Here is a 27,867-nt window from a genome sequence, read left to right on the forward strand (position 1 = left end):
GCTCCAACAGTTCCCACATGAGAGAGAAGAACATTCATGTTTTTACAAAACGTTCTTCTTTATTGGTATGGAATTGGTTGACCTGAACAACCAGGGGAAAAAATCTAACCTAAGTCTTTACAGATTAATCATATAAAGAACAACAAATAGAATCGCTTCTGTTAATGAAAAGAATCAGTTCTGTGTGTTGTTAGAATGTTGACATTGATTGACTCCATGGAAGTTAGTTGACAGTGGCATATAAATATTGATTTGTGTAACTGATCTGTTTGGAAAAGCAGTCATTTGAACTTTGAAACTTTATTGCTGATTAAGTTCATTAACACGGGTTGTTTTGGTCGGTTCATATTCTAACCCATCCTCTTTTTTTTCTCTACATAAAATCAACACACATTTACAAAGATTTACAGCACTGAATTATGGGAGATAGATGGGAGTGCCCATCAGGATATGCTGTTGCCAGGCAACTACAGGAAGAGATCAAATCTAAAGAAATCATTTGTTTCTAAATGAGGCGAAAGTAGACGGGGGTGGCACTGTACATGTGAGGCAAAAAATCAGGTTTCACTATTTCACTCAAGCATACAGGTGACAGGTTTAGCAATACACCTTCCAAAGGTACGGTATGGAGTGTGGATTTTGATTTTAATATTTTATTGGTACCTTTGTGTACACTTGTAAGGCACTTCTTGTTTGGTGGGGAGTGGAGGTGGGCATATGCTTGCATTATTTGCTTCAAAACATATATTTAAATATTAATATTTCAGAAATAAATCAATCCAATTTAAAGTGACCACGGTACAAAACAAAAACACCAATCACTGGACTCAAAGTATATCTCTGCTCCTCCCAGTCCAGGGGTTACGGCTGATGATGACATCATCAATAATGTCACTGGATATGATATTCAGATGTCACTACGTCTCTCTCTCATTCTCTCTCCCTCTGTGGTGGGGGTGGGGCAGTTGGACGTGACTGACATTTACATCTGCCAATCCCTGACCAGAGATGATAAATTCAGAGGGGTGTTATTGGCTGTGAGTGGCTGTCATCATGGCGATTTAAAATGGGTGGGCGGGTATGTGTTGCAAACAGAGTCTCTAAACAGTAGAACTGAAGGTCGTCAGTTTAGGGGTCAGGGAACAACATTATTCACGATCGTATTGCCCCCACTTCTCGCTATCAATGGTATCCAATGAAGGAGAGTGGTCTCTCTCTTTCTCTCTCCTCTATCCCTCCTCTCTCTCTTCTGTCTGTCTCTCTCTCTCCCTCCTGGTGTTGTGAGGCTCTTGATGGAGAGGTCTCATGTTAGACTCCGGGGCCCTTGACCCTGGCGGAGTCCTGTAGTCTGGGGGAGGTGTAGGCCGAGGCAGCTAGGCAGGCTGCAGCCTCACAGAACCCTGGAAGACCAGTGGGGCCCGCCTTACCGGGATGACCAGCCTCTCCTGCCGAACCCTGGGGGCCTCGCTCGCCAGGCTTACCGTTTCGAGCCACGCCGTCAATACCAGGAGGACCTGAGGAGGTAGAGGAGAGAGAGAAAGAGATTGCCTTTTAATTTACTACATTCCTTTGAAGAGAGTTTTAGTTTTACACTGTAACTTCCTCAGGTAAGTTGGTACACCTTGTTAATAACTGGATAGGTGTGTAGAGGGAGGTCACTTCTAAGTGTGTGTGTGTGGGGGTGTGTGTGCGTGTGTGTGTGTGTGTGTGTGTGTGTGTGTGTGTGTGTGTGTGTGTGTGTGTGTGTGTGTGTGTGTGTGTGTGTGTGTGTGTGTGTGTGTGTGTGTGTGTGTGTGTGTGTGTGTGTGTGTGTGTGTGTGTGTGTGTGTGTGCGTGTGTTAGGAGAGTGCATGTGGTGTCTCACCTGGTATTCCAGGGGGTCCTGGCTGGCCAGGATGTGGTTTGCCAGAATTTCCTCGGTCTCCCTTTGCTCCTCTCTTTCCTGAACAAGAGAAAGATGGAGGGGTGGAGAGGGGTTAGGGATCTTTTCTAAGTTATATTACTTTTTGAGTGATCAGTGTCTCATTTTATCTGGAACGTCACCAATTTCAGTGTCTACCTTTCAGTCCGGTGTTGCCAATCTGGCCGGAGGCTCCAAACATTCCAGGGATGCCACGGGCGCCGGTGAGGCCGTGTGGGCCCTGACCACCAGGAGCTCCTGGGGGTCCAGGAGGACCAGGGGGACCCATGACACCGGCTCCACCCAGTACGGCACGCCTAGCGCTCACCGCTACAGCCGCCAGACGCTCTGGATGAGGAGAATAGAGGATGTATATTAGCTATAGTACATATACAGTCAATGTTTTACCCAGATACGGTAGACTCAGTAGACTCAGCAGATTTATAATGTTGTGATCGCTTACCTTGCAGCATCTTCAGAACCACCTCAATGATGTGCTGGTCAGATGCATCCCGTCCCTGTAGAGGAGCAAGGAGAGGGAGAGAGAGGGGGAAAGATGGATGACAGGATGGTAAATGATGGATAGAGGAAAGGAAGGTAGAGGAGAGGAAAGAAAACATACCAACCAATCATCAATCAATAAGTCAGCCACTAGCATTCTCTCGTCAGTATAATCACACCACAATCTCACTAATCCCTGCTTTTTTCCCCTGCTCGTTAGGACTCACCGCTGCCCCCACGATTCCTGGCATGCCTGGCAGTCCTCTCTCTCCGTTGAGGCCACGAGGCCCGGGCAGTCCTCCTGGTCCCTGGTCTCCTGGTTTACCTGAGTCTCCTGTGGGGCCGTTGAAACCTAGCTCTCCCCTCACTCCTTGCTGTGGAGGAAAGAGGAACAGATGAGATCCAGCACTGTTTGATGCTAAGATAGCATTTGATTAGCATTAAGTAGCTTCAACTAATTTCAACTAACTTCGACTTACCTTCGACTAGCTTCAACTAGCTTCAAATGTCATTGACTAGCTTCAACTAGCTTTAACTAGTTCCAACTAGGTTTAACTTGCATTGACTAGATTTGACAAGTTTTAACTAGCTTCGATTTGCTTCAACTAGTATTGAATAGTTTTGAATAGCTTCCACTAGCTTCGATTAGCTTCAACTAGCTTTGATTAGCTTTGACTATCTTTGACTGGCTTCCATCTGCTATCAATGAGGTGTGATTGGATGTGACCCCAGTGATGTCCTTACCTGTCCTTTGGGTCCAGGCTCACCACCCAAACCCTGTCAGAGGACGAGAAAGAGAGAGAAAGACATACAGACAGGTCAGTCCACTCCAGTCTGAAATGCTAACTGTGGCTCTACAGTTAGGAAGTTTGAATTTTCCCCTTAGATTCAATCATTCCTCTTCAAGAATTTGAAGATATGACGCATTTTCTCCCCCATCTCATCCTGATAAAGCCACTCACCGTCTCTCCTTTCTCCCCAGCCAAGCCTTCTACACCAGGATCCCCCTGAAAGATGAGAGAACGAGAAAGAACAAGTTAAATCAATTGATCATTGGCCATTGCGTATTGCTATAGCAGTCATTGTGGATACTTCAGCATGCGGCCACGCCGTTGGTTTAAGTAACAGGCTTACTGCTACTCACAAAGTCTCCCTTCGCCCCAACTTTTCCTTGGAATCCCTGTGAAGACAGACAAGTCACACAGTAAATACATAATACATTATAATAAAGAGCAAAGACAATATATTGATCTGGCCAAGGACTGCAGGAGACACAGCGCACAGTAAGAAAGATGTAGTTTCATCTAAAGACATGGGAGATGATGACTCTAGTACTATCATTTATATTGCTTAGGCTCTGTGCGAGAGAACGGCTGCAGGATTNCTAAACTGTATGTTGTGCTGAGCTGTGCAGAAGTGACTTACTGCCTTGCCGACAAAACCATGTGGCCCTACAGCTCCCCTCTGGCCTCTGTCACCCTGAGGGAGAGAAGGAGAGAGGAGGAGAAAGAGAGGGATCAGAGAGAGAGAGTTATAGTGATGGTGACTTGTTGTAGTGATGGTGACTTGTTATAATGATGGATTGTGGGAGAAGATACCTTAGGACCAGGAACACCCTCCATACCAGCTTCACCAGGAAGACCAGGCTCACCCTGAGAGAGAGAGAGAGAGAGAGAGAGAGAGAGAGAGAGAGAGAGAGAGAGAGAGAGAGAGAGAGAGAGAGAGAGAGAGAGAGAGAGAGAGAGAGAGAGAGAGAGAGAGAGAGAGAGAGAGAAAAATAATGGTTAGTACATAGCGATTAGCACTTCTGTCTTATGAGCTCAACACAAACAGCCAGCCATTATGCTTGGCATGTAGACAGGCCTGGGCTCTAACTGGCTAACACAGCTAATGTTAACGCTAAGAAGGATGGCTCTCCTGCATCTCTAACTACAGAAGGAGGAACAGTGGCCCCAGACAACACCTTCTCATTAGAGAGAAAGACAGAGAGAGAGAGAGCGAGAGCAAGAGAGCGAGAGAGCGAGAGAGAGAGAGAGAGAGAGAGAGAGGGAGAGAGGGAGGGGGAGAGAGAGAGAGAGAGAAAGAGAGCGAGAGCGAGAGCGAGAGGGAGGGAGAGAGAGAGAGAGAGAGAGAGAGAGAGAGAGAGAGAGAGAGAGAGAGAGAGAGAGAGAGAGAGAGAGAGAGAGAGAGCGAGAGAGTTAAGATCCTCATATCAGCAACAGCCACGATAAAAATCTGCATTCTGGTGTGTGAAAAACAAACAAACACATGAGCAAGTGAGGTGACCTACCTGAGGTCCTGGGGCACCAGACATTCCAACATGGCCTCTGGGACCAGGCTCTCCCTGAAGGGAAACAGAACAGGAAGTGGTTATCAGTTGAGGGAGTCTAAGCATGTTAAATGTCCTTCCTATTTTCTTTATTGTGGTGATGCAGAAGTACAATGAAAGATGATGGTTGGTCATAGCCTTACCTTGCCTCCAGGTCCACCCTTGGTTCCGGGGCTGCCAGGCAAACCCTATCAGAGAGACAAGGTCAAAGAGAAGGTCAAAGGTCAAATAAAGAACTTCTAAGTGACCCCTAATTCTATGTGTCTACTTTACAAGTGACTGTCTTCAAGCTTTTCAGTGATGTTGGTGTCACAGCAGAGGCCAGACAGTGTGTGTGTGTGTGTGTGTGTGTGTGTATGTGTGTGTGTGTGTGTGTGTGTGTGTGTGTGTGTGTGTGTGTGTGTGTGTGTGTGTGTGTGTGTGTGTGTGTGTGTGCGTGCGTGCGTGCGTGCGTGCGTGCGTGCGTGCGTGCGTGAGTGCGTGCGTGCGTGCGTGCGTGCGTGTGTGTGTGGCTACTGCCATCGCTGGGTGGATGATAATCTATGTGCCAGTTTTAAAAGTTTGCTACTTTGTTAAACTTTGATGGTGTGTATCATAGAACTCCCAAGCTCCATTACCTCTATCTCTCTCTCACACACACACACAAACATTTGATTATGATGAATCACCCGCCGGTGGAGAGATGCAGCAATTTCAAGGTGGTTTAAATTCCAAAAAGGCTTGAGTCTAAGGGTCAAGCTGGACGCTTGCCCAGAAAACACAGATAATTCCCAGCTCGTTTTTGTCTGTCTGTTTTTTTTGTTCTGTGCATGTGGGGGGTGACTTATGGAGGTGAGGAGACTCACCCTTTACCTGTTCTGGGTGAGCTGGGTTTGTTTACATGGACTAACTGAGGTCAATCTCTCTCTCTCTCTCTTTCCTTCTCACAATCATAACGATGGGCACACGAACACACACACATTAACACACACACAGCTTTTGGATACCAAACTTGCTACTCACTGCTGTTCCCTGGTGACCGGGACCACCAGGCCTCCCAGCCTGCCCTGGGGCACCCTGCAGAGAGAGGAAGAAGAGACTCATCATCATCAACATCATCATTATTATCATTATCATCATCACCATTATCACCATCACCATTATTAACATCACCATTATCAACATCACTATTATTAACATCACCATTATCAACGTCTCCATTATCAACGTCACCATTATTAACATCACCATTATCAACATCCACCTGTATCACCATCACCATTATCAACATCACTATTATTAACATCACTATTATTAACATCACCATTATCAACATCACCATTATTAACATCACCATTATCAACATCACCATTATCAACATCACCATTATAACATCACCATTATCAACATCACCATTATCGCCATCACCTTTATCACCATCACCATTATCAACATCACCATTATCAACATCACCTTTATCATTGCCATCATCGACATTATCATCATCAACATTATCAACATGACCTTTCTCATCGTCATCATCACCATTATCATTATCACCATTACCAACACTGTCTTCATCATCACTATTATCATTGTTGTCGTTATCATTATCCCCACCATTATCATCACCACCATTATCATCACCACCACCAGCAGCAGTATTATCACTACCATTACATCACCATTATCATCATCATTATTATGATCATCTTTATCATCATCCCCATATTCATCACCGCCAAATCAAATCAAATCAAATGTATTTATATAGCCCTTCTTACATCAGTTGATATCTCAAAGTGCTGTACAGAAACCCAGCCTAAAACCACAAAAAGCAAGCAATGCAGGTGTAGAATCACGGTGGCTAGGAAAAACTCCCTAGAAAGGCCAAAACCTAGAAAGAAACCTAAAGAGGAACCAGGCTATGAGGGGTGGCCAGTTCTCTTCTGGCTGTGCCGGGTGGAGATTATAACAGAACATGGCCAAGACGTTCAAATGTTCATAAATGACCAGCATGGTCAAATAATAATAATCACAGTAGTTGTCGAGGGTGCAGCAAGTCAGCACCTCAGGAGTAAATGTCAGTTGGCTTTTCATAGCCGATCATTAAGAGTATCTCTACCGCTCCTGCTGTCTCTAGTAATGTTGATGATGATAATGGTGATGATGATAATAGTGATGATGATAATGGTGATGATACCTGGCGTAGATTAATCCAAGTAAGATCCAGGGACAGCTACAACTACAGCTATAGGTGCATAGATTACATCTACGCCAGGCCTTACCTTGATTCCAGGGATGCCAGGAGTGCCGTCCTTTCCATCAATACCAGGCAGACCCTGAAACACCAGACAGAAGTTACCATAATACTGTACAGCTAACCATATCTCCAACACAGTTAATAACTCCGACACAGTAGACTGTGTTGCATTGTAGTAATAGTAGATACCAGACTAGAAAAGTGAACAGCAGACTGTGTTACATTGTAGTAATAGTAGATACCAGACTAGAATATGGACAGTAGACTGTGTTACATTGTAGTAATAGTAGTCCCCAGACTAGAATATAAACAGTAGACTGTGTTGTATTGTAGTAATAGTAGATACCAGACTAGAATATGGACAGTAGACTGTGTTACATTGTAGTAATAGTAGATACCAGACTAGAATATGAACAGTAGACTGTGTTACATTGTAGTAATAGTAGATACCAGGCTAGAATTTTAACAGTAGACTGTGTTACATTGTAGCAATAGTAGATACCAGATTAGAATATGAACAGTAGACTGTGTTGCATTGTAGTAATAGTAGATACTAGACTAGAATATGAACAGTAGACTGTGTTGTATTGTAGTAATAGTAGATACCAGAATAGAATATGAACAGTAGACTGTGTTACATTGTAGTAATAGTAGATACTAGACTAGAATATGAACAGTAGACTGTGTTACATTGTAGTAATAGTAGATACCAGAATAAAATATGAACAGTAGACTGTGTTACATTGTAGTAATAGTAGATACCAGAATAGAATATGAACAGTAGACTGTGTTACATTGTAGTAATAGTAGATACCAGACTAGAATATTAAATAGAAGGGGGGGAAGTCAGGGTGTTCACTCACGTTCTCTCCCTTCTTGCCAACAGCTCCCTGTGGGCCCTTGATACCTCGGCCACCCTGTAGAAAAGATTATTATCATAATCTTCATCAACATCATGTTCATTATCATCATCTTCATCCGTGTGAGTAAGTTAGCTACTGATGAGAAGATGGATAGCTGGTAGATAAAACACTCACCAAATCTCCTTTCTTCCCAGCCTCTCCAGGTGGTCCCTGGGGTCCCTCCTCACCCTACCGGGGAGAGACAAACACTTCTGATCAGATTTATCAATTAAACCCATCAACTCACAATGGGAAATACCAGTTTCCAAGACCGAGATACTTACTGGGGGTCCAGGTTGGCCAACTGGTCCGTTGATGCCCTTGTAACCACGAGGTCCCTGCGAGATACAGGAAATGATAATGAGTCACTTCCTGCTCGTTTGCATTTCAGGAAGTAGATTAATGGTCACGCATAGTAATAAATGCCTTGTATGTTTCGACTCTTATTTATATTTATGTATCTCCTTCAGTATCTATGTACATGCTAATGAGCACTAACATGCTAACCACTGTGATAAAAGGATGATTATCAGGTAGCGATTAGTACTTTTGACAAAGATGAGATATACACAAACAGCCAGCCATTCTGCTTGGCACCTAGCTGGGCCTGGGCGCTAACTTGACTAACACAGCTAATGCTAAGATGGATGACTCTCCTGGATCATTAACTATAGATGGAGGAACAGTGGCCCCAGACAACACCCAGAGAAAGAGAGAGAAGGGGGGGGGGGAAAGACAGACACAGAGAGAGAGAGAGAGAGATAGAGAGAGAGAGAGAGAGAGAGAGAGAGAGAGAGAGAGAGAGAGAGAGAGAGAGGAGAGAGAGAGAGGAGAGAGAGAGAGAGAGGGGAGAGAGAGAGAGAGAGAGAGAGAGAGAGAGAGAGAGAGAGAGAGAGAGAGAGAGAGAGAGAGAGAGAGAGTTTGGGATTCCCTCCATATGAGGTGTGTAAAGTGTGGTGGATGGAGAGAGTGTGGTTAAAGGAGGTAGAGAGGTGTGTTGTAACTTACCGCCTCTGCCTTGGGGCCCATCATTCCTGGGTAACCCCTCAATCCCATAGGACCCTGACATGGAGAAAAAGAGAGTTGAAATAAAGGACATTGTGTCGATGTTGCATATGTAAAAGTGGCATCATATCTGTATTTCATTCTCACAATGTCTGGGCTCTGACCATATTGCTGTACTATAATGTTTTCATAACATTGTGTATCTATACATCGCAGTGTTAGCTGTGCCACTAGAGATTCTGGGTTCGAGTCCAGGCTCTGTCGCAGTCAGTCGCGACTGGGAGACCCATGGGGCGGCGCACAATTGGCCCAGCATCGTCTGGGTTAGGGGAGGGTTTGGCCGGCAGGGATGTCCTTGTCCCATCGCGCACTAGCGACTCCTGTGGCGGGCCGGGCACAGTGTACGGGAGTTGCAGCGATGAGACAAGACTGTAACTACTAATTGGATACCACGAAATTGGGGAGAAAAAGGGGTAACAAAATATATATACAAAAAATAAACATTGTGTGTGTAAGTTCAGTCATAGGTAGATGAAGGTCATTACCGGGGGTCCTGGGATTCCCTGTTCCCCAGAGACGCCGACCTCTCCCTTTGTACCCTGAGAGAGAGAGAGAGAGAGAGAGAGAGAGAGAGAGAGAGAGAGAGAGAGAGAGAGAGAGAGAGAGAGAGGGTGAAGGAGAGCGATAGAAATAAAAAGTGTGACAATAACATCTCAAAGTGTTTCATGTATGTAATGGTGCCAGCTGATTATCTCTTCCACATAACTCCTTAGCAAATAGAAGCTAACTGAAACTGGCCAGTAGAATGAAGTGTTCTCTGTGTGTGTTCATGTTAGTGCCTCTGACTCAGTCACTGAGCAGTGATCAGCAGTGCAGTGCCAGACTGAGACAGACAGAGTGCAGATCAGGTGCTAAACCTTCCTACTCTGGAGGAGTGTCTCAGGTCCCACTGGGGGCTCATTAGCTCTGCTTAAAGCACCAGGCTGAGTAGGCCGCTCTAACTCCTACTCTCTTATCCACTCCACATGTACCTGGCTCTCAACCATCCCTTTCATCTGAACTCGCTGCGTGCTGCCTGGCTGCCCGGGCCAGGCCTGACTAATCTCACCCAGATTAGTGCCAGTCATGTGCCTCAGGGGGCTTCATTAGCGCTAAGCCTGCTTCTTCTACTGGTGTGTGTGTGTGTGTGTGTGTGTGTGTGTGTGTGTGTGTGTGTGTGTGTGTGTGTGTGTGTGTGTGTGTGTGTGTGTGTGTGTGTGTGTGTGTGTGTGTGTGTGTGTGTGTGTGTGTGTGTGTGTTTGTTACTGTGTGAAAAGACTGCTTTTTGCACCCCAAAATGATTGTAAGATATAAATGATTCAGATAGATCCAGGACCATGCATCTGTAGCCTATTAAACTTTGTTGTGGATGCACTTGCAGGTGTCAATGATTAGACAGAGACCCACAAAACACAGAAACGCTGGGACGTCAATAAACAGATAAACAGACTCGATAAGACTCACGAGTTTCCCAATGCTGCCAGGCTCTCCCAGCACACCAGCACGACCTTTGTGTCCCTAAAAGAGAATATTAGGTTAGTTTACTGTTATAACATCCTTATCACAGTAATAGATGTCCATGCATACCCCACAAGACATGCCAAGTCCAGAACAGACTATGGGAGGCGCACAGTATTACATAGAGCCATGACTACATGGAACTCTATTCCACATCAGGTAAATAATGCAAGCAGTAGAATCAGATTGAAAAAACAGATAAGAATAGACCTTATGGAACAGTGGGGACTGTGAAGAGACACACACAAAGGTACAGACACACACATACACACACAACAGCTAGCACACGCACGCTACACACACACATACCTTGTAATATTGTTGTATGGTGATATTACATTTTGTATTGTAGATATGTAGTTGTGTAATAATGTTATATTATGGACTGATTTATCTTTTGTTTTATATGTAATGTTTGCACCCCAGGAAGAGTAGCTGCTGCCTTGGCAACAGCTAATGGGGATCCCTAATAAATAGAGATAGATGTTTAAATCAATGAACTAATTATTCAGCCAATAAATGACAGCGTCACTGACAGGAATACTGTACACAGAATACAGAATAACCTTATTTTGATTTTTGATGGGAAAATATCTTGTTTTTCTCCTGATGATGACTCACTTACCTTGACCCCCTGCAGTCCCTGGGGACCCTTAGGCCCTGCTGGGCAGTTGATTGGACACTGTAGCGAGAGAGAGAGAGAGAGAGAGAGAGAGAGAGAGAGAGAAAGAAAGAAAGACAGAAAGAAAGAAAGAAAGACAGAAAGAAAGAAGGAAAGAAAGAAAGAGGTTGTTGAGAGAGAAAGAGAGGACGGAAGGTACACCAAAACGGTCAATTTTTGCACCCCAGAAGGGTTCTATCCGGAACACAAAATGTTTTTTCTAAGAGTCTATGGGGAGGAGGAAGAGTGAGGAGAACACCAAAGTCAAAAGTCTAAGTATAATTGAATCTCCTCCTCGGCCAAAAGTGAACAAAGCAACATTACAGTATGATGGACATGGATGAAGAGGGGGGGGGGGGGGGGGTGTGCATGGATGAAGGAAGTGAGAGGGGATTGAGGGAGGCTGTGAATCCTCTTTCGGTGTCAGATGAAAGGAGAGAGAGGGAGGGAGAGAGAGAGTTTATGAGAGAAAGAGTGTGAATCTTCTGTGACAGGACCCCTCTCTAATGAGAGCGAGGGAGGAGGAGAAAAAAGGAGAGAGGAATTGATGAGGACTCTAGAGGACTCTAGTTCCTCCTGTCACTAGAGCTGACACTGCCACACAAACCCCTCCCCTGTAACCAGCTCCCCTATAACCGGCTCCCCTATAACCAGCTCCCCTATAACCAGCTCCCCTATAACCAGTTCCCCTTTGTTGGGCACTCAGTATAGGACTTGGCTTAGGACTTGTACTTTTTCTGTAGGGTTTAGTGCCACCAAACCAGAAAGATCTCTGTCTATATCCTGTATCAGAGGCAACACAAGCTATGACCAGACTGCCAGGAACTCTGTCATTGAGGATGGATCCTACATGCTTTGGGCTTGGAGTTTAGTAGAACAGGTACAGTGGAGTAGAACAGATACATTGGAGTTGAACAGGTACAGTGGAGTATAACAGATACAGTGGAGTAGAACAGGTACAGTGGTGTAGAACAGATACAGTGGAGTAGAACAGATACAGTGGAGTAGAACAGATACAGTGGAGTAGAACAGGTACAGTGGAGTAGAACAGATACAGTGGGAAAAAACAGGTACAGTGGAGTAGAACATATACAGTGGAGTAGAACAGATACAGTGGAGTAGAACAGATACAGTGGAGTAGAACAGATACAGTGGAGTAGAACAGGTACAGTGGAGTAGAACAGATACAGTGGGATAGAACAGGTACAGTGGAGTAGAACAGGTACAGTGGAGTAGAACAGGGACATTGGAGTTGAACAGATACAGTGGGGTAGAACAGATACAGTGGAGTAGAACAGATACAGTGGAGTAGAACAGATACAGTGGAGTAGAACAGGTACAGTGGGGTAGAACAGATACAGTGGAGTATAACAGATACAGTGGAGTAGAACAGGTACAGTGGAGTAGAACAGATACAGTGGGATAGAACAGGTACAGTGGAGTAGAACAGATACAGTGGAGTAGAACAGGTACAGTGGAGTAGAACAGATACAGTGGGATAGAACAGGTACAGTGGAGTAGAACAGGTACAGTGGAGTAGAACAGGTACATTGGAGTTGAACAGATATAGTGGGGTAGAACAGATACAGTGGAGTAGAACAGATACAGTGGAGTAGAACAGATACAGTGGAGTAGAACAGGTACAGTGGGGTAGAACAGATACAGTGGAGTATAACAGATACAGTGGAGTAGAACAGATACAGTGGAGTAGAACAGATACAGTGGAGTAGAACAGATACAGTGGAGTAGAACAGATACAGTGGAGTAGAACAGATACAGTGGGGTAGAACAGATACAGTGGAGTTGAACAGGTACAGTGGAGTAGAACAGATACAGTGGAGTAGAACAGATACAGTGGAGTAGAACAGATACAGTGGGGTAGAACAGATACAGTGGAGTAGAACAGATACAGTGGAGTAGAACAGATACAGTGGAGTAGAACAGGTACAGTGGAGTAGAACAGATACAGTGGAGTAGCACAGATACAGTGGGGTAGAACAGGTACAGTGGAGTAGAACAGATACAGTGGAGTAGAACAGGTACAGTGGAGTAGAACAGGTACAGTGGAGTAGAACAGATACAGTGGAGTAGAACAGATACAGTGGAGTAGAACAGATACAGTGGAGTAGAACAGGTACAGTGGAGTAGAACAGATACAGTGGGGTAGAACAGATACAGTGGAGTAGAACAGGTACAGTGGGATAGAACAGATACAGTGGAGTAGAACAGATACAGTGGAGTAGAACAGATACAGTGGAGTAGAACAGGTACAGTGGAGTAGAACAGATACAGTGGGGTAGAACAGGTACAGTGGATTAGAACAGATACAGTGGAGTAGAACAGGTACAGTGGAGTAGAACAGGTACAGTGGAGTAGAACATATACAGTGGAGTAGAACAGATACAGTGGAGTAGAACAGATACAGTGGGGTAGAACAGATACAGTGGGGTAGAACAGGTACAGTGGAGTAGAACATATACAGTGGAGTAGAACAGGTACAGTGGAGTAGAACAGATATAGTGGAGTAGAACAGGTACAGTGGAGTAGAACAGATACAGTGGAGTAGAACAGGTACAGTGGAGTAGAACAGATACAGTGGAGTAGAACAGATACAGTGGAGTAGAACAGGTACAGTGGAGTAGAACAGATACAGTGGAGTAGAACAGGTACAGTGGAGTAGAACAGATACAGTGGGGTAAAACAGGTACAGTGGAGTAGAACAGATACAGTGGAGTAGAACAGATACAGTGGAGTAGAACAGATACAGTGGGGTAGAACAGATATAGTGGGGTAGAACAGGTACAGTGGAGTAGAACAGATACAGTGGAGTATAACAGATACAGTGGAGTAGAACAGATACAGTGGGGTAGAACAGATACAGTGGAGTAGAACAGATACAGTGGAGTAGAACAGATACAGTGGAGTAGAACAGGTACAGTGGAGTAGAACAGGTACAGTGGAGTAGAACAGATACAGTGGGGTAGAACAGATACAGTGGAGTAGAACAGATACAGTGGAGTAGAACAGATACAGTGGGGTATAACAGATACAGTGGAGTAGAACATATACAGTGGAGTAGAACAGATACATTGGAGTAGAACAGATACAGTGGGGTAGAACAGATACAGTGGAGTATAACAGATACAGTGGAGTAGAACAGGTACAGTGGAGTAGAACAGATACAGTGGGATAGAACAGGTACAGTGGAGTAGAACAGATACAGTGGAGTAGAACAGGTACAGTGGAGTAGAACAGATACAGTGGGATAGAACAGGTACAGTGGAGTAGAACAGGTACAGTGGAGTAGAACAGGTACATTGGAGTTGAACAGATATAGTGGGGTAGAACAGATACAGTGGAGTAGAACAGATACAGTGGAGTAGAACAGATACAGTGGAGTAGAACAGGTACAGTGGGGTAGAACAGATACAGTGGAGTATAACAGATACAGTGGAGTAGAACAGATACAGTGGAGTAGAACAGATACAGTGGAGTAGAACAGATACAGTGGAGTAGAACAGATACAGTGGGGTAGAACAGATACAGTGGGGTAGAACAGGTACAGTGGAGTAGAACAGATACAGTGGAGTAGAACAGATACAGTGGAGTAGAACAGATACAGTGGGGTAGAACAGATACAGTGGAGTAGAACAGATACAGTGGAGTAGAACAGATACAGTGGAGTAGCACAGATACAGTGGGGTAGAACAGGTACAGTGGAGTAGAACAGATACAGTGGAGTAGAACAGGTACAGTGGAGTAGAACAGGTACAGTGGAGTAGAACAGATACAGTGGAGTAGAACAGATACAGTGGAGTAGAACAGATACAGTGGAGTAGAACAGGTACAGTGGAGTAGAACAGATACAGTGGGGTAGAACAGATACAGTGGAGTAGAACAGGTACAGTGGGATAGAACAGATACAGTGGAGTAGAACAGATACAGTGGAGTAGAACAGATACAGTGGAGTAGAACAGGTACAGTGGAGTAGAACAGATACAGTGGGGTAGAACAGGTACAGTGGATTAGAACAGATACAGTGGAGTAGAACAGGTACAGTGGAGTAGAACAGGTACAGTGGAGTAGAACATATACAGTGGAGTAGAACAGATACAGTGGAGTAGAACAGATACAGTGGAGTAGAACAGATACAGTGGGGTTGAACAGGTACAGTGGAGTAGAACATATACAGTGGAGTAGAACAGGTACAGTGGAGTAGAACAGATATAGTGGAGTAGAACAGGTACAGTGGAGTAGAACAGATACAGTGGAGTAGAACAGGTACAGTGGAGTAGAACAGATACAGTGGAGTAGAACAGATACAGTGGAGTAGAACAGGTACAGTGGAGTAGAACAGATACAGTGGAGTAGAACAGGTACAGTGGAGTAGAACAGATACAGTGGGGTAAAACAGGTACAGTGGAGTAGAACAGATACAGTGGAGTAGAACAGATACAGTGGAGTAGAACAGATACAGTGGGGTAGAACAGATATAGTGGGGTAGAACAGGTACAGTGGAGTAGAACAGATACAGTGGAGTATAACAGATACAGTGGAGTAGAACAGATACAGTGGGGTAGAACAGATACAGTGGAGTAGAACAGATACAGTGGAGTAGAACAGATACAGTGGAGTAGAACAGGTACAGTGGAGTAGAACAGGTACAGTGGAGTAGAACAGATACAGTGGGGTAGAACAGATACAGTGGAGTAGAACAGATACAGTGGAGTAGAACAGATACAGTGGGGTATAACAGATACAGTGGAGTAGAACATATACAGTGGAGTAGAACAGATACATTGGAGTAGAACAGATACAGTGGGGTAGAACAGATACAGTGGAGTAGAACAGATACAGTGGGGTAAAACAGGTACAGTGGAGTAGAACAGGTACAGTGGAGTAGAACAGATACAGTGGGGTAGAACAGATACAGTGGAGTAGAACAGATACAGTGGAGTAGAACAGATACAGTGGGGTAGAACAGATACAGTGGAGTAGAACATATACAGTGGAGTAGAACAGATACAGTGGAGTAGAACAGATACAGTGGGGTAGAACAGATACAGTGGAGTAGAACAGATACAGTGGAGTAGAACAGATACAGTGGAGTAGAACAGGTACAGTGGGGTAGAACAGATACAGTGGAGTAGAACAGGTACAGTGGGGTAGAACAGGTACAGTGGAGTAGAACAGGTACAGTGGGGTAGAACATATACAGTGGAGTAGAACAGGTACAGTGGAGTAGAACAGGTACAGTGGAATAGAACATATACAGTGGAGTAGAACAGATACAGTGGAGTAGAACATATACAGTGGAGTAGAACAGGTACAGTGGAGTAGAACTGATACAGTGGAGTAGATCATATACAGTGGAGTAGAACAGATACAGTGGAGTAGAACAGGTACAGTGGAGTAGAACATATACAGTGGAGTAGAACAGATACAGTGGAGTAGAACAGGTACAGTGGAGTAGAACAGGTACAGCCGGGTAGAACAGATACAGTGGGGTAGAACAGGTACAGTGGGGTAGAACAGGTACAGTGGAGTAGAACAGGTACAGCCGGGTAGAACAGATACAGTGGAGTAGAACATGTACAGTGGAGTAGAACAGGTACAGCCGGGTAGAACAGGTACAGTGGGGTAGAACAGGTACAGTGGAGTAGAACAGGTACAGCCGGGTAGAACAGATACAGTGGAGTAGAACAGATACAGTGGAGTTGAACAGGTACAGTGGAGTTGAACAGGTACAGCCGGGTAGAACAGATACAGTGGAGTTGAACAGGTACAGTGGAGTAGAACATATACAGTGGAGTAGAACAGGTACAGTGGAGTAGAACAGATATAGTGGAGTAGAACAGGTACAGTGGAGTAGAACAGATACAGTGGAGTAGAACAGGTACAGTGGAGTAGAACAGATACAGTGGAGTAGAACAGATACAGTGGAGTAGAACAGATACAGTGGAGTAGAACAGGTACAGTGGAGTAGAACAGATACAGTGGAGTAGAACAGGTACAGTGGAGTAGAACAGATACAGTGGGGTAAAACAGGTACAGTGGAGTAGAACAGATACAGTGGAGTAGAACAGATACAGTGGAGTAGAACAGATACAGTGGGGTAGAACAGATACAGTGGGGTAGAACAGGTACAGTGGAGTAGAACAGATACAGTGGAGTATAACAGATACAGTGGAGTATAACAGATACAGTGGAGTAGAACAGATACAGTGGGGTAGAACAGATACAGTGGAGTAGAACAGATACAGTGGAGTAGAACAGATACAGTGGAGTAGAACAGGTACAGTGGAGTAGAACAGGTACAGTGGAGTAGAACAGATACAGTGGGGTAGAACAGATACAGTGGAGTAGAACAGATACAGTGGAGTAGAACAGATACAGTGGGGTATAACAGATACAGTGGAGTAGAACATATACAGTGGAGTAGAACAGATACATTGGAGTAGAACAGATACAGTGGGGTAGAACAGATACAGTGGAGTAGAACAGATACAGTGGGGTAAAACAGGTACAGTGGAGTAGAACAGGTACAGTGGAGTAGAACAGATACAGTGGGGTAGAACAGATACAGTGGAGTAGAACAGATACAGTGGAGTAGAACAGATACAGTGGGGTAGAACAGATACAGTGGAGTAGAACATATACAGTGGAGTAGAACAGATACAGTGGAGTAGAACAGATACAGTGGAGTAGAACAGGTACAGTGGGGTAGAACAGATACAGTGGAGTAGAACAGGTACAGTGGGGTAGAACAGGTACAGTGGAGTAGAACAGGTACAGTGGGGTAGAACGTATACAGTGGAGTAGAACAGGTACAGTGGAGTAGAACAGGTACAGTGGAATAGAACATATACAGTGGAGTAGAACAGATACAGTGGAGTAGAACATATACAGTGGAGTAGAACAGGTACAGTGGAGTAGAACAGATACAGTGGAGTAGAACATATACAGTGGAGTAGAACAGATACAGTGGAGTAGAACAGGTACAGTGGAGTAGAACATATACAGTGGAGTAGAACAGATACAGTGGAGTAGAACAGGTACAGTGGAGTAGAACAGGTACAGCCGGGTAGAACAGATACAGTGGGGTAGAACAGGTACAGTGGGGTAGAACAGGTACAGTGGAGTAGAACAGGTACAGCCGGGTAGAACAGATACAGTGGAGTAGAACATGTACAGTGGAGTAGAACAGGTACAGCCGGGTAGAACAGGTACAGTGGGGTAGAACAGGTACAGTGGAGTAGAACAGGTACAGCCGGGTAGAACAGATACAGTGGAGTAGAACAGATACAGTGGAGTTGAACAGGTACAGTGGAGTTGAACAGGTACAGCCGGGTAGAACAGATACAGTGGAGTTGAACAGGTACAGTGGAGTAGAACATATACAGTGGAGTAGAACAGGTACAGTGGAGTAGAACAGATATAGTGGAGTAGAACAGGTACAGTGGAGTAGAACAGATACAGTGGAGTAGAACAGGTACAGTGGAGTAGAACAGATACAGTGGAGTAGAACAGATACAGTGGAGTAGAACAGATACAGTGGAGTAGAACAGGTACAGTGGAGTAGAACAGATACAGTGGAGTAGAACAGGTACAGTGGAGTAGAACAGATACAGTGGGGTAAAACAGGTACAGTGGAGTAGAACAGATACAGTGGAGTAGAACAGATACAGTGGAGTAGAACAGATACAGTGGGGTAGAACAGATACAGTGGGGTAGAACAGGTACAGTGGAGTAGAACAGATACAGTGGAGTATAACAGATACAGTGGAGTATAACAGATACAGTGGAGTAGAACAGATACAGTGGGGTAGAACAGATACAGTGGAGTAGAACAGATACAGTGGAGTAGAACAGATACAGTGGAGTAGAACAGGTACAGTGGAGTAGAACAGGTACAGTGGAGTAGAACAGATACAGTGGGGTAGAACAGATACAGTGGAGTAGAACAGATACAGTGGAGTAGAACAGATACAGTGGGGTATAACAGATACAGTGGAGTAGAACATATACAGTGGAGTAGAACAGATACATTGGAGTAGAACAGATACAGTGGGGTAGAACAGATACAGTGGAGTAGAACAGATACAGTGGGGTAAAACAGGTACAGTGGAGTAGAACAGGTACAGTGGAGTAGAACAGATACAGTGGGGTAGAACAGATACAGTGGAGTAGAACAGATACAGTGGAGTAGAACAGATACAGTGGGGTAGAACAGATACAGTGGAGTAGAACATATACAGTGGAGTAGAACAGATACAGTGGAGTAGAACAGATACAGTGGAGTAGAACAGGTACAGTGGGGTAGAACAGATACAGTGGAGTAGAACAGGTACAGTGGAGTAGAACAGGTACAGTGGAGTAGAACAGGTACAGTGGGGTAGAACGTATACAGTGGAGTAGAACAGGTACAGTGGAGTAGAACAGGTACAGTGGAATAGAACATATACAGTGGAGTAGAACAGATACAGTGGAGTAGAACATATACAGTGGAGTAGAACAGGTACAGTGGAGTAGAACAGATACAGTGGAGTAGAACATATACAGTGGAGTAGAACAGATACAGTGGAGTAGAACAGGTACAGTGGAGTAGAACATATACAGTGGAGTAGAACAGATACAGTGGAGTAGAACAGGTACAGTGGAGTAGAACAGGTACAGCCGGGTAGAACAGATACAGTGGGGTAGAACAGGTACAGTGGGGTAGAACAGGTACAGTGGAGTAGAACAGGTACAGCCGGGTAGAACAGATACAGTGGAGTAGAACATGTACAGTGGAGTAGAACAGGTACAGCCGGGTAGAACAGGTACAGTGGGGTAGAACAGGTACAGTGGAGTAGAACAGGTACAGCCGGGTAGAACAGATACAGTGGAGTAGAACAGATACAGTGGAGTTGAACAGGTACAGTGGAGTTGAACAGGTACAGCCGGGTAGAACAGATACAGTAGAGTTGAACAGGTACAGTGGAGTTGAACAGGTACATTGGAGTAGTACAGATAGAAACAGAAAAGACAAACGACAGGAGGAGGTGTGGAGGGATCTTACCTGGAAGTCTGCACTGCCCTCCTCTCCTCCCAAGAACTTCCCTGGAGGTCCCTAGAGAAAGAGAGAGTGACAACAATATATGTTTGAATAGAGAAATATGCAAAGAAGACGGAAGACAGATGAAGTGAGCGAAAGAGAGAGAGAGAGAGAGAGAGAGAGAGAGAGAGAGAGAGAGAGAGAGAGAGAGAGAGAGAGAGAGAGAGAGAGAGAGAGAGAGAGAGAGAGAGAGAGAGAGAGAGAGAGAGAGAGAGAGAGAGAGAGAGAGAGAGAGAGAGAGAGAAAGAGGAAGACTAGGGAGATCATTGTTTAAGACAGTGCTGAGGCAGCTGTTCTGACTGTGTGTGTACTGAGTTTCAGTACAACATGGCCCCCCTCAGCTGAGGTATTCAGGGAGCAGTGAGATGAGACAGGGGAGCCAGATCTAATGGGACTTTATTTACTCTGCAACACCGGTAAACCAAGACAAATAGACTCCCCATGGCTGGGAGCATCACTCTCTGTGAGGCTGCTTCCCACCTGAAATCACTCACTGTGTACATTGTAGAAGAACTGGGGAGCTAAGAGACACACACAGCTGTCTACAATTATGCTTCATTGAGCTGCTCTGGGGAGCGTACTGGTACACTTACTGGTGAGAATGTACTGGTCATCTGGACTGGGATTATTGGGTTATCTCTGGAACAATGGTTTCTTGCTTGTAACGAAACGTTTTTCTTTTGCGGTAAGTTATTGGTTTCTTACACGTTTTATTTATTACTTATTACAGCCCACAACATCTTACTGGTTTCCTACAAGTTTTAATTTACTGGTTTTTATTACTAGGTTTGTACTTGCTGGTTTGCCGGTTTGGTGGTAGGTGTGTACTTACTGGTTTTTACTTGTACTACATGTTGTTTTACTGGTTTCTTGCTGGTTCTAGGTGTAAACTTACTGGTTTTCCTGGGGGTCCTGGAATTCCTGGAGGTCCAGGTGCTCCCAATACGCCCTGAGAGAAGAGGGAGCAAGAGGATGGTGGGAATGGCATGATGAAGATGAAGAGTAGCTAACAGATTCTGTAACGTATGCTATCTGACATAAGACAACAATGGGAAGGGTCTTACCTGAGATCCAGTCTGTCCAATTTTACCGGGAAGGCCGATTGGGCCCGGGGCTCCCTAAAGACAAAGAGGAAAAGAAAAAGACGGGATCTTCATCCATCTGGCAGAAGAGGATACACTGCCAATGTAATTCAGTTCAGAATGTAATATGTAGTCTGACTAGTTCCAGAAGAGGATACACTGCCAATGTAATTCAGTTCAGAATGTAATATGTAGTCTGACTAGTTCCAGAAGAGGATACACTGCCAATGTAATTCAGTTCAGAATGTAATATGTAGTGTCTGACTAGTTCCAGAAGAGGATACACTGCCAATGTAATTCAGTTCAGAATGTAATATGTAGTGTCTGACCAGTTATTTTTTGGGGAGGAAGTCGTCTTTAATTACAGGGATATAATTAACAAATAGCTACTTACAGCCAGACCAGGCAGTCCGGGTCCCTACAGAGAGAGAGAGAGAGAAGGAAAGGGAAAGGGGAATGAGAGATTAGTTAAGTTTGTGATTAGATTAGTTAAGTCTTTGTAATCATATAATCACAAACAAATGTGCATAATAACTCATGTATGATTTGTTTCAACAATTATCTTATTTTAATTCAATTAAGAGCAGATGTGTCTACAGAGACAGAACACTAGACAGACAGTGTTCATCAATCTAACCCAAACAAAGAGAAAGCAATCAATGTGTGTTCAATGTTTAATGTGTCATAATAAGTAATGGAATTCATTTAATTCAATGCTTCATCCGAGCATATCACTAACTGACTCCACTCTGTCAATACAGTACACTCTGTCAAGTAGTCTGTCAAATATAGCTACACAGCACCACCTAGTGTGCTTTACTGTAACTACATGTAGTCTTACTCAACCTGCCTTAACCACAGATCTAGGATCAGATTACCCTGACTCCAAAAAAATTGTGGGATGAACAAATATCTGACCCCGTATCAGAGGTATTGGACCCACTGTACACGGCTGTTGGACGAGACTAGTTATAACATTGTAAATCAGTTAGCTGCTGAAAGCTGTTGTGCCAGTGTTATGTAGCCCCTATGACTAGCGTCCCCCCCATACCTCTGTAATCCTAGTTAGTTCATGTGGTCGAGTAAAACTCTGGGCCCTACTGATGACGGAGGGTTAGTTCCAGTGGATTTGTAGTGTTCAGGCTATATGTAGTCTGTACTGAACAGTGTTCAGGTTCTGTTGAGTTAGTACTTACAGTTGGTCCAGGTTCACCACCAGGCCCAGGCTGGCCCTGTAGAAAACAACAATAAACAACAAAAACATGAGGGTTTATTCTCTCATAGTTTGCATCAAATGTAGACTCCCACCATGGTCCTTACCTTAGGTCCAGGGTTCCCGACAGGACCCCGATCTCCCTTTGCTCCAATCAAACCCTGGAGACGTAGAGAGATAGAGCGCTGTGTTCAGTCAGTGAGATCGGGTTGGATCACCAATAGTGTTACTTCAGTTCTGCACTTCAATAATGAGGTTGTGGTAAATATTAGAATGGTTTGTATTCATGATGTGCTCTAATAACACAGCACTGTAAGGGGACTTCTGTCTCTTCTAATGCTAAACTTTTATTGATCAGCCTGCTACTTTTTCAGGACTCACACCCACAGTTCACAAACAAGTGCAGGGGAAGCACTTTGAAATGAAGGTGACAGATTGCACCTTTAGTGCCTGCCAGAGCCTGGGGATTATGACATCTACTATACATGAGACCTGAATTCTCATTACAGCACTGAGACTATCAGTAGTCTGATTGGATTTGACACTTCCAGGTAATCGGCAGGAAAACTAGGATTGAGATTCCGGGCCGGATTACAGGGTAAATCCCTGTGGAATGTTTCTCAGCATGTGACTGTGAGACCTGCAGAGTGTGTTTCCGTTACCTTATTTAGAGAGAAGCAGTTTCCTGAAAACAGCCACCTTCATAACAACATAAAGATCAGTCTATCTAGCTAGGTTACAGTACATCAATGCATCAGGACTTCCATCAATGCTTTTCACTCCTACAGGTTTACACAAACACACAAACATTGTCTCTATTTTCTCTTTCTCACTCTCTTTCTCTCTCTCTCTTTCTCCCTCAAAAAATAATCAATTTCTCTCTCTCTTTCTCTCTTTTTCCCTCACAAACTCATCCATTTTTTAACTCTCTCTTTCTTTCTCTCTCTTTCTACTTCACATTTTCTTTGTCTTGTTGTCAGTCTCTTACAGACAGCGTAGCAGCTGATAGACAGGAGACTTACGTCAATGCCGTTCTCTCCTGGAGCTCCATCTGGACCATGTTCACCTGGCTCCCCCTTCAAGCCCTGAGAACAGAGACACAGCCATAGTCAGGTATACACACACACACATCAGAGATATTGTCAGTGTAAAGTGCACACACTCACACAAACACTATTGAACATGCACACAAACGCACGCACACACACAAATAAACACCCTTGAATATGCACACACACACACATACGCATAACGTACTGTTGGGCCAGGAGGACCAGGAGGTCCTTTCTCCCCCTGTGAAGAGAGAGAGGAACAAGAAAGAAAGACATGATATTAACAATTGGTATTGTATGTTCACTACTTTCTGAGATTGACGACATGGAAGTCAGTTTATGTAGATTACGAAGTCCTTGACATAGCATTCCTTAATGACAGCCCCTTGTTGATCTGGAAGGAATGGTGGAACCTCCCCTGACCCAAACAGAAGACTATGGCTATATCTCATTCCCAAACAGTGACTTCTTTACCTTATCTCCTTTCCTCAATCTGAACAGACTTTTCCTATAAATTCTAGACAAGTGAAAGTTAATTCCTGGTAGGCACCCTAGTAACAATCTTTAATTACTCATTACTCCCACATTTATCAACTATTTACTAATCATAAGTAAAGTCTTTTTGCAGTCCCTAATCTAAAGTGTTATTTAACCCTAACCCTAACCTTTACATAACCCTAACCTAACCCTAAATGGTGTGCAATTTTTTTGTAAATGCCTTAGAAATGGTTTATGACGGACTGTTAAAATAAAGTGTAACCCGCCCTCAATATTGCGTTCATTTAGCCAGTGTTTCAGATCAGGAATAAGAAAGATCAGATAAGGAGAGGAAGCCACTTTAGACCACTGAGATGCATAGTATCTAGTAGTGACATCAAATTATTGCGTATACACCTATCCAGTTCCATACAGATCTGCAAGGGTCATTTTGTCAGGTGGAGATGAGGGGGGAAATGTTTTTTTTTAAGATCCAGTCATGATTGACAGCTCATGTTTGCTCCGCCCTCAATGTGGAGTGAGGGAACTTTCCAATCATGATAGGACTGCATCGGTAAATATGGCAGAAACTAGTTGGAGCTATTGCTGACACCTACCCTAGTCCACTCAGGTCTGCAAAGGAGAATGAACAAGGGCAGATGGGATGGAACAACCTCTCTGGAATGAAATGCAGCCGGCATCACAGTTGGCCAGAATTGTGTTTCACAGCACTCTTATTAAAGCCCACCCTTTGGTGACATCACATACCATAGCAGATAAATATCTGACCCCGGAGCCCTCAAAAGCTATTCCAAGTTCCAACCCACAAGAGGTGATCCATGTCCACATCAAACATCAACCTGCCAGTACATAGCCTTCCATTAGTTAGATAGAGAATGAGCCGCTCTGTCCAACTGAGTAAGGAAATTGACATAATCCTAAACCATTATCTTTAACAGTAGATCTGCCTGGCTTTGGGGAAGAAACGGCTCTTCAACTAATTGCATTGGATAAAAGCATGTCTAACTTGTAACATCACAATCTTTTTGGATCATATAGGCCTCACCATTAGTTTCTTCCCTTGTCCATTCATGGTGTAATTCTGTATTCTCAACATGTTTTCAGAACATGGTTTTGTTTAGACTGAGAATACCTCAAAGGTATCACATTACCGCGATGTGATCCCAAACCTTTCCCTTGGGACGGAGATAAAGCCCCCAACTCAAAGACCTCTCGCTGCGGGAAACAGAGCTCGTTTGTGCTGCTGTGTTTTCATTCCGTCCGCCCCCTGGTGGTATAACCACGGTACTACCTCAGAGCGCTCTATTGGGTACAATGCCCGTCTTTGTGACAACCTGTTGGCTCAGGGCGAAGCGGAGGTAATACTCACATCAATGCCATCGGACCCGGGAGTGCCAGAGGGCCCAGGCAGGCCGGGATTGCCCTGAGGTCCTGGAGGACCGCTCTGGAAAAAATGAAAACAAAATGGAGTGTTTAGAAGTGTGCAGAGGTTTTGTAGATAATTACCTGGCCTTTGAATGTATCACTTTTTGGTATTCATCCAATTGGATACATATTATTTTTCATACTATAAAGAACATGTGAGATAACTGTAATGCAGTAAAACATTTCACACGTTTTGGGATTGTGTGTGTCATTTTATTGTAGGCCTTTTGATAATGGAGACATGACTAGTTTTGATAATGGAGACATGACTAGTTTTGATAATGGAGACATTACTGTTTGGATAGTCCTAATTGATAAATGAGGCACAACAACGTCACATGAGACAATCACACATTATCAAGTGGCAATTGATAGCTACAATTAAATGTTATATCTCATGTGAATACAATTCTAGAAACAAGACTACATCATAAACTTGAAGTGAATGAATCACCTAGAAACATCACCCATACCCATCACATTTTGATAAAGCATGTAAGGCCAATACAAATCCAATACCACTGGTAGCTTGCACTCTTCCAATCTAAAAGGTTTGTTGGGCTGTCCTCATAGGAGAACCCTTTGTGAACCCTATTTGGTTCCATGAAGAACACCTTTTTGTTTCCATGTAGAACCCTTTCCACAGAGGTTCTACAAGGAATCCAAAAGCATTCTACCTGGAACTAAAAAGGGTTCTAGCTGGAGCCAAAAATGATTCTCCCATGAGGACAGCCGAAGAACCCTTTTGGAACCCTTTTTTATGAGACTGTATTTGGAACGATGTAAGAAATGTAATACAATTATCCTGAGCTCATGAAAAGAAATATGACTGATGAATGAGGTAATGTTTTTTCATATAGAAATGTAAAAAATCTCACATCCTGTAAGAAGTATATTGCTTCCAAAAATGGGTGTAAAACTAAAATATTTGTCACCAGGTAATCTAAGGTAGTAGGTAGGGGGGGGAAAGATGTTTACCAAAGCACTCCCCCCATCCCATCCCCTTCCTTTGGAAATGCAGTTCCTTGAATCGATTTCAATCAGTCTCATCCAGTCACAACACAGAATCCTCATACTGTGTGGAGCTGTATTCCAGAATTCTGCGTCATTCAGAAATAAGGTTGGGAATTCAATACAATGGTCCTGTTTGTTCAGACAGATCCACTGGTAACTTTTTGTTGGATAGCATGTAGGTGTGATTTGGTGGAGGGCATCTTCAGATCGGTCATTCTCTGTGTGTGTGTGTGTGTGTGTGTGTGTGTGTGTGTGTGTGTGTGTGTGTGTGTGTGTGTGTGTGTGTGTGTGTGTGTGTGTGTGTGTGTGTGTGTGTGTGTGTGTGTGTGTGTGTGTGTGTGTGTGTGTGTGTGTGTGTGTGTGTGTGTGTGTGTGTGTTTGAATAGGGTGCTTTGCAGTAAAGGCACATGGGTGTCTTGAATACACAGCCTGTGTGTGTGTGTGTGTGTCCAGCCGAATTCCAGTGTGAGTGCCGCTCTCCCTTGATGACTGTCCTGAATCTCCTTTTTGACAAAAATTTGAAATGGTTTTGTATCCCCTCCAACTGCTCTTCAGGAATAACCATCCATTTGAAAAAGGAGACATTCCAATTCTTCATCTGTATTTAGGTAGAAACTTCATCCACAGAATCAAGGCACATAGTCCATGGCAGGAAGAAACACTATATATGTATGTACAATGCCACATCACACAACACACACAAATACACACATTACACAACTGATCTTCATGCAGCTCTAGACTCATCAGTACAACAATGTTATGACTATGATGAAACACTCAAGCCCTGAAACAAGATTGAGGTCATTCACTTTTCTGAAACAACCCAATTCCAAAATGAATTTTTCCAACTACAACTAGCCAGTGTGACAACAAAACCATAGCAAGCACAGTGGTCCCCCCAATAGTCCCCGTCTACCTTCACCACCAGTCCCTATCTCCAAGGGGACGTCTATCCCACCGTACCCCAGCCAGATGCAACTCAGCCTGGGTACACCCCTAACCTCCCCTGTCCACTCCACTCACCACTTGGGCCAGAGCCAGGCACAGAGTCTGCAGGACGACCCAGCTCTTCAACACAGCCGAGAGTCCAGTCATGATCCCTCTCTCCTCTCCCTCTCTCTCTCCTCAGCACTAAATCCTCTCTTCTCTTGCTTTCTCTCGCTCTCCCCTGTCTTCTCCTTCAAGCCGGGACAGAAACGGTAGGGAATCCAAAGGGGGATGGGGGCTATGTGCGCAGCCCCGAAAATTCCACCCAGTAAAAGTGGTGTAGAGGAATGGTTGGATGGAGGGAGAGATGGAATGAGAGAGAGGTGTAACGCAGCCCTACAGCCTGCCCCAGTGAACACAGGAGCTCCTGAAAGCCCCTCACACACACACACATGCATG

At 44.2% G+C, this 27,867-nt stretch overlaps 1 protein-coding gene across 1 annotated transcript; it reads right to left on the reverse strand.

Annotated features, from left to right (window-relative positions):
• Positions 1-37: 37 nt before the first annotated feature.
• On the reverse strand, positions 38-27,867 carry LOC129820334 (collagen alpha-2(IX) chain-like). Its single transcript, XM_055877403.1, has 31 exons — positions 27,505-27,867; positions 25,409-25,483; positions 23,747-23,782; positions 23,512-23,574; positions 22,597-22,650; positions 22,473-22,508; positions 21,671-21,694; positions 21,259-21,312; positions 21,090-21,143; positions 20,159-20,209; positions 11,062-11,118; positions 10,383-10,436; positions 9,425-9,478; positions 8,883-8,936; positions 8,159-8,212; positions 8,010-8,063; positions 7,836-7,889; positions 6,998-7,051; positions 5,733-5,786; positions 4,874-4,918; positions 4,692-4,745; positions 4,000-4,053; positions 3,827-3,880; positions 3,546-3,701; positions 3,364-3,408; positions 3,146-3,178; positions 2,629-2,775; positions 2,364-2,418; positions 2,060-2,248; positions 1,865-1,942; positions 38-1,514 (listed from the first exon to the last, which is right to left on the reverse strand). Exons 1-31 carry the CDS (start codon positions 27,574-27,576, stop codon positions 1,309-1,311), a joined length of 2,124 nt encoding a protein of 707 aa, XP_055733378.1. The 5' UTR covers positions 27,577-27,867; the 3' UTR covers positions 38-1,308.

This window comes from Salvelinus fontinalis, chromosome 22, assembly GCF_029448725.1.
Source record: "Salvelinus fontinalis isolate EN_2023a chromosome 22, ASM2944872v1, whole genome shotgun sequence".
NCBI classification, from domain to species: Eukaryota; Metazoa; Chordata; class Actinopteri; order Salmoniformes; family Salmonidae; genus Salvelinus; species Salvelinus fontinalis.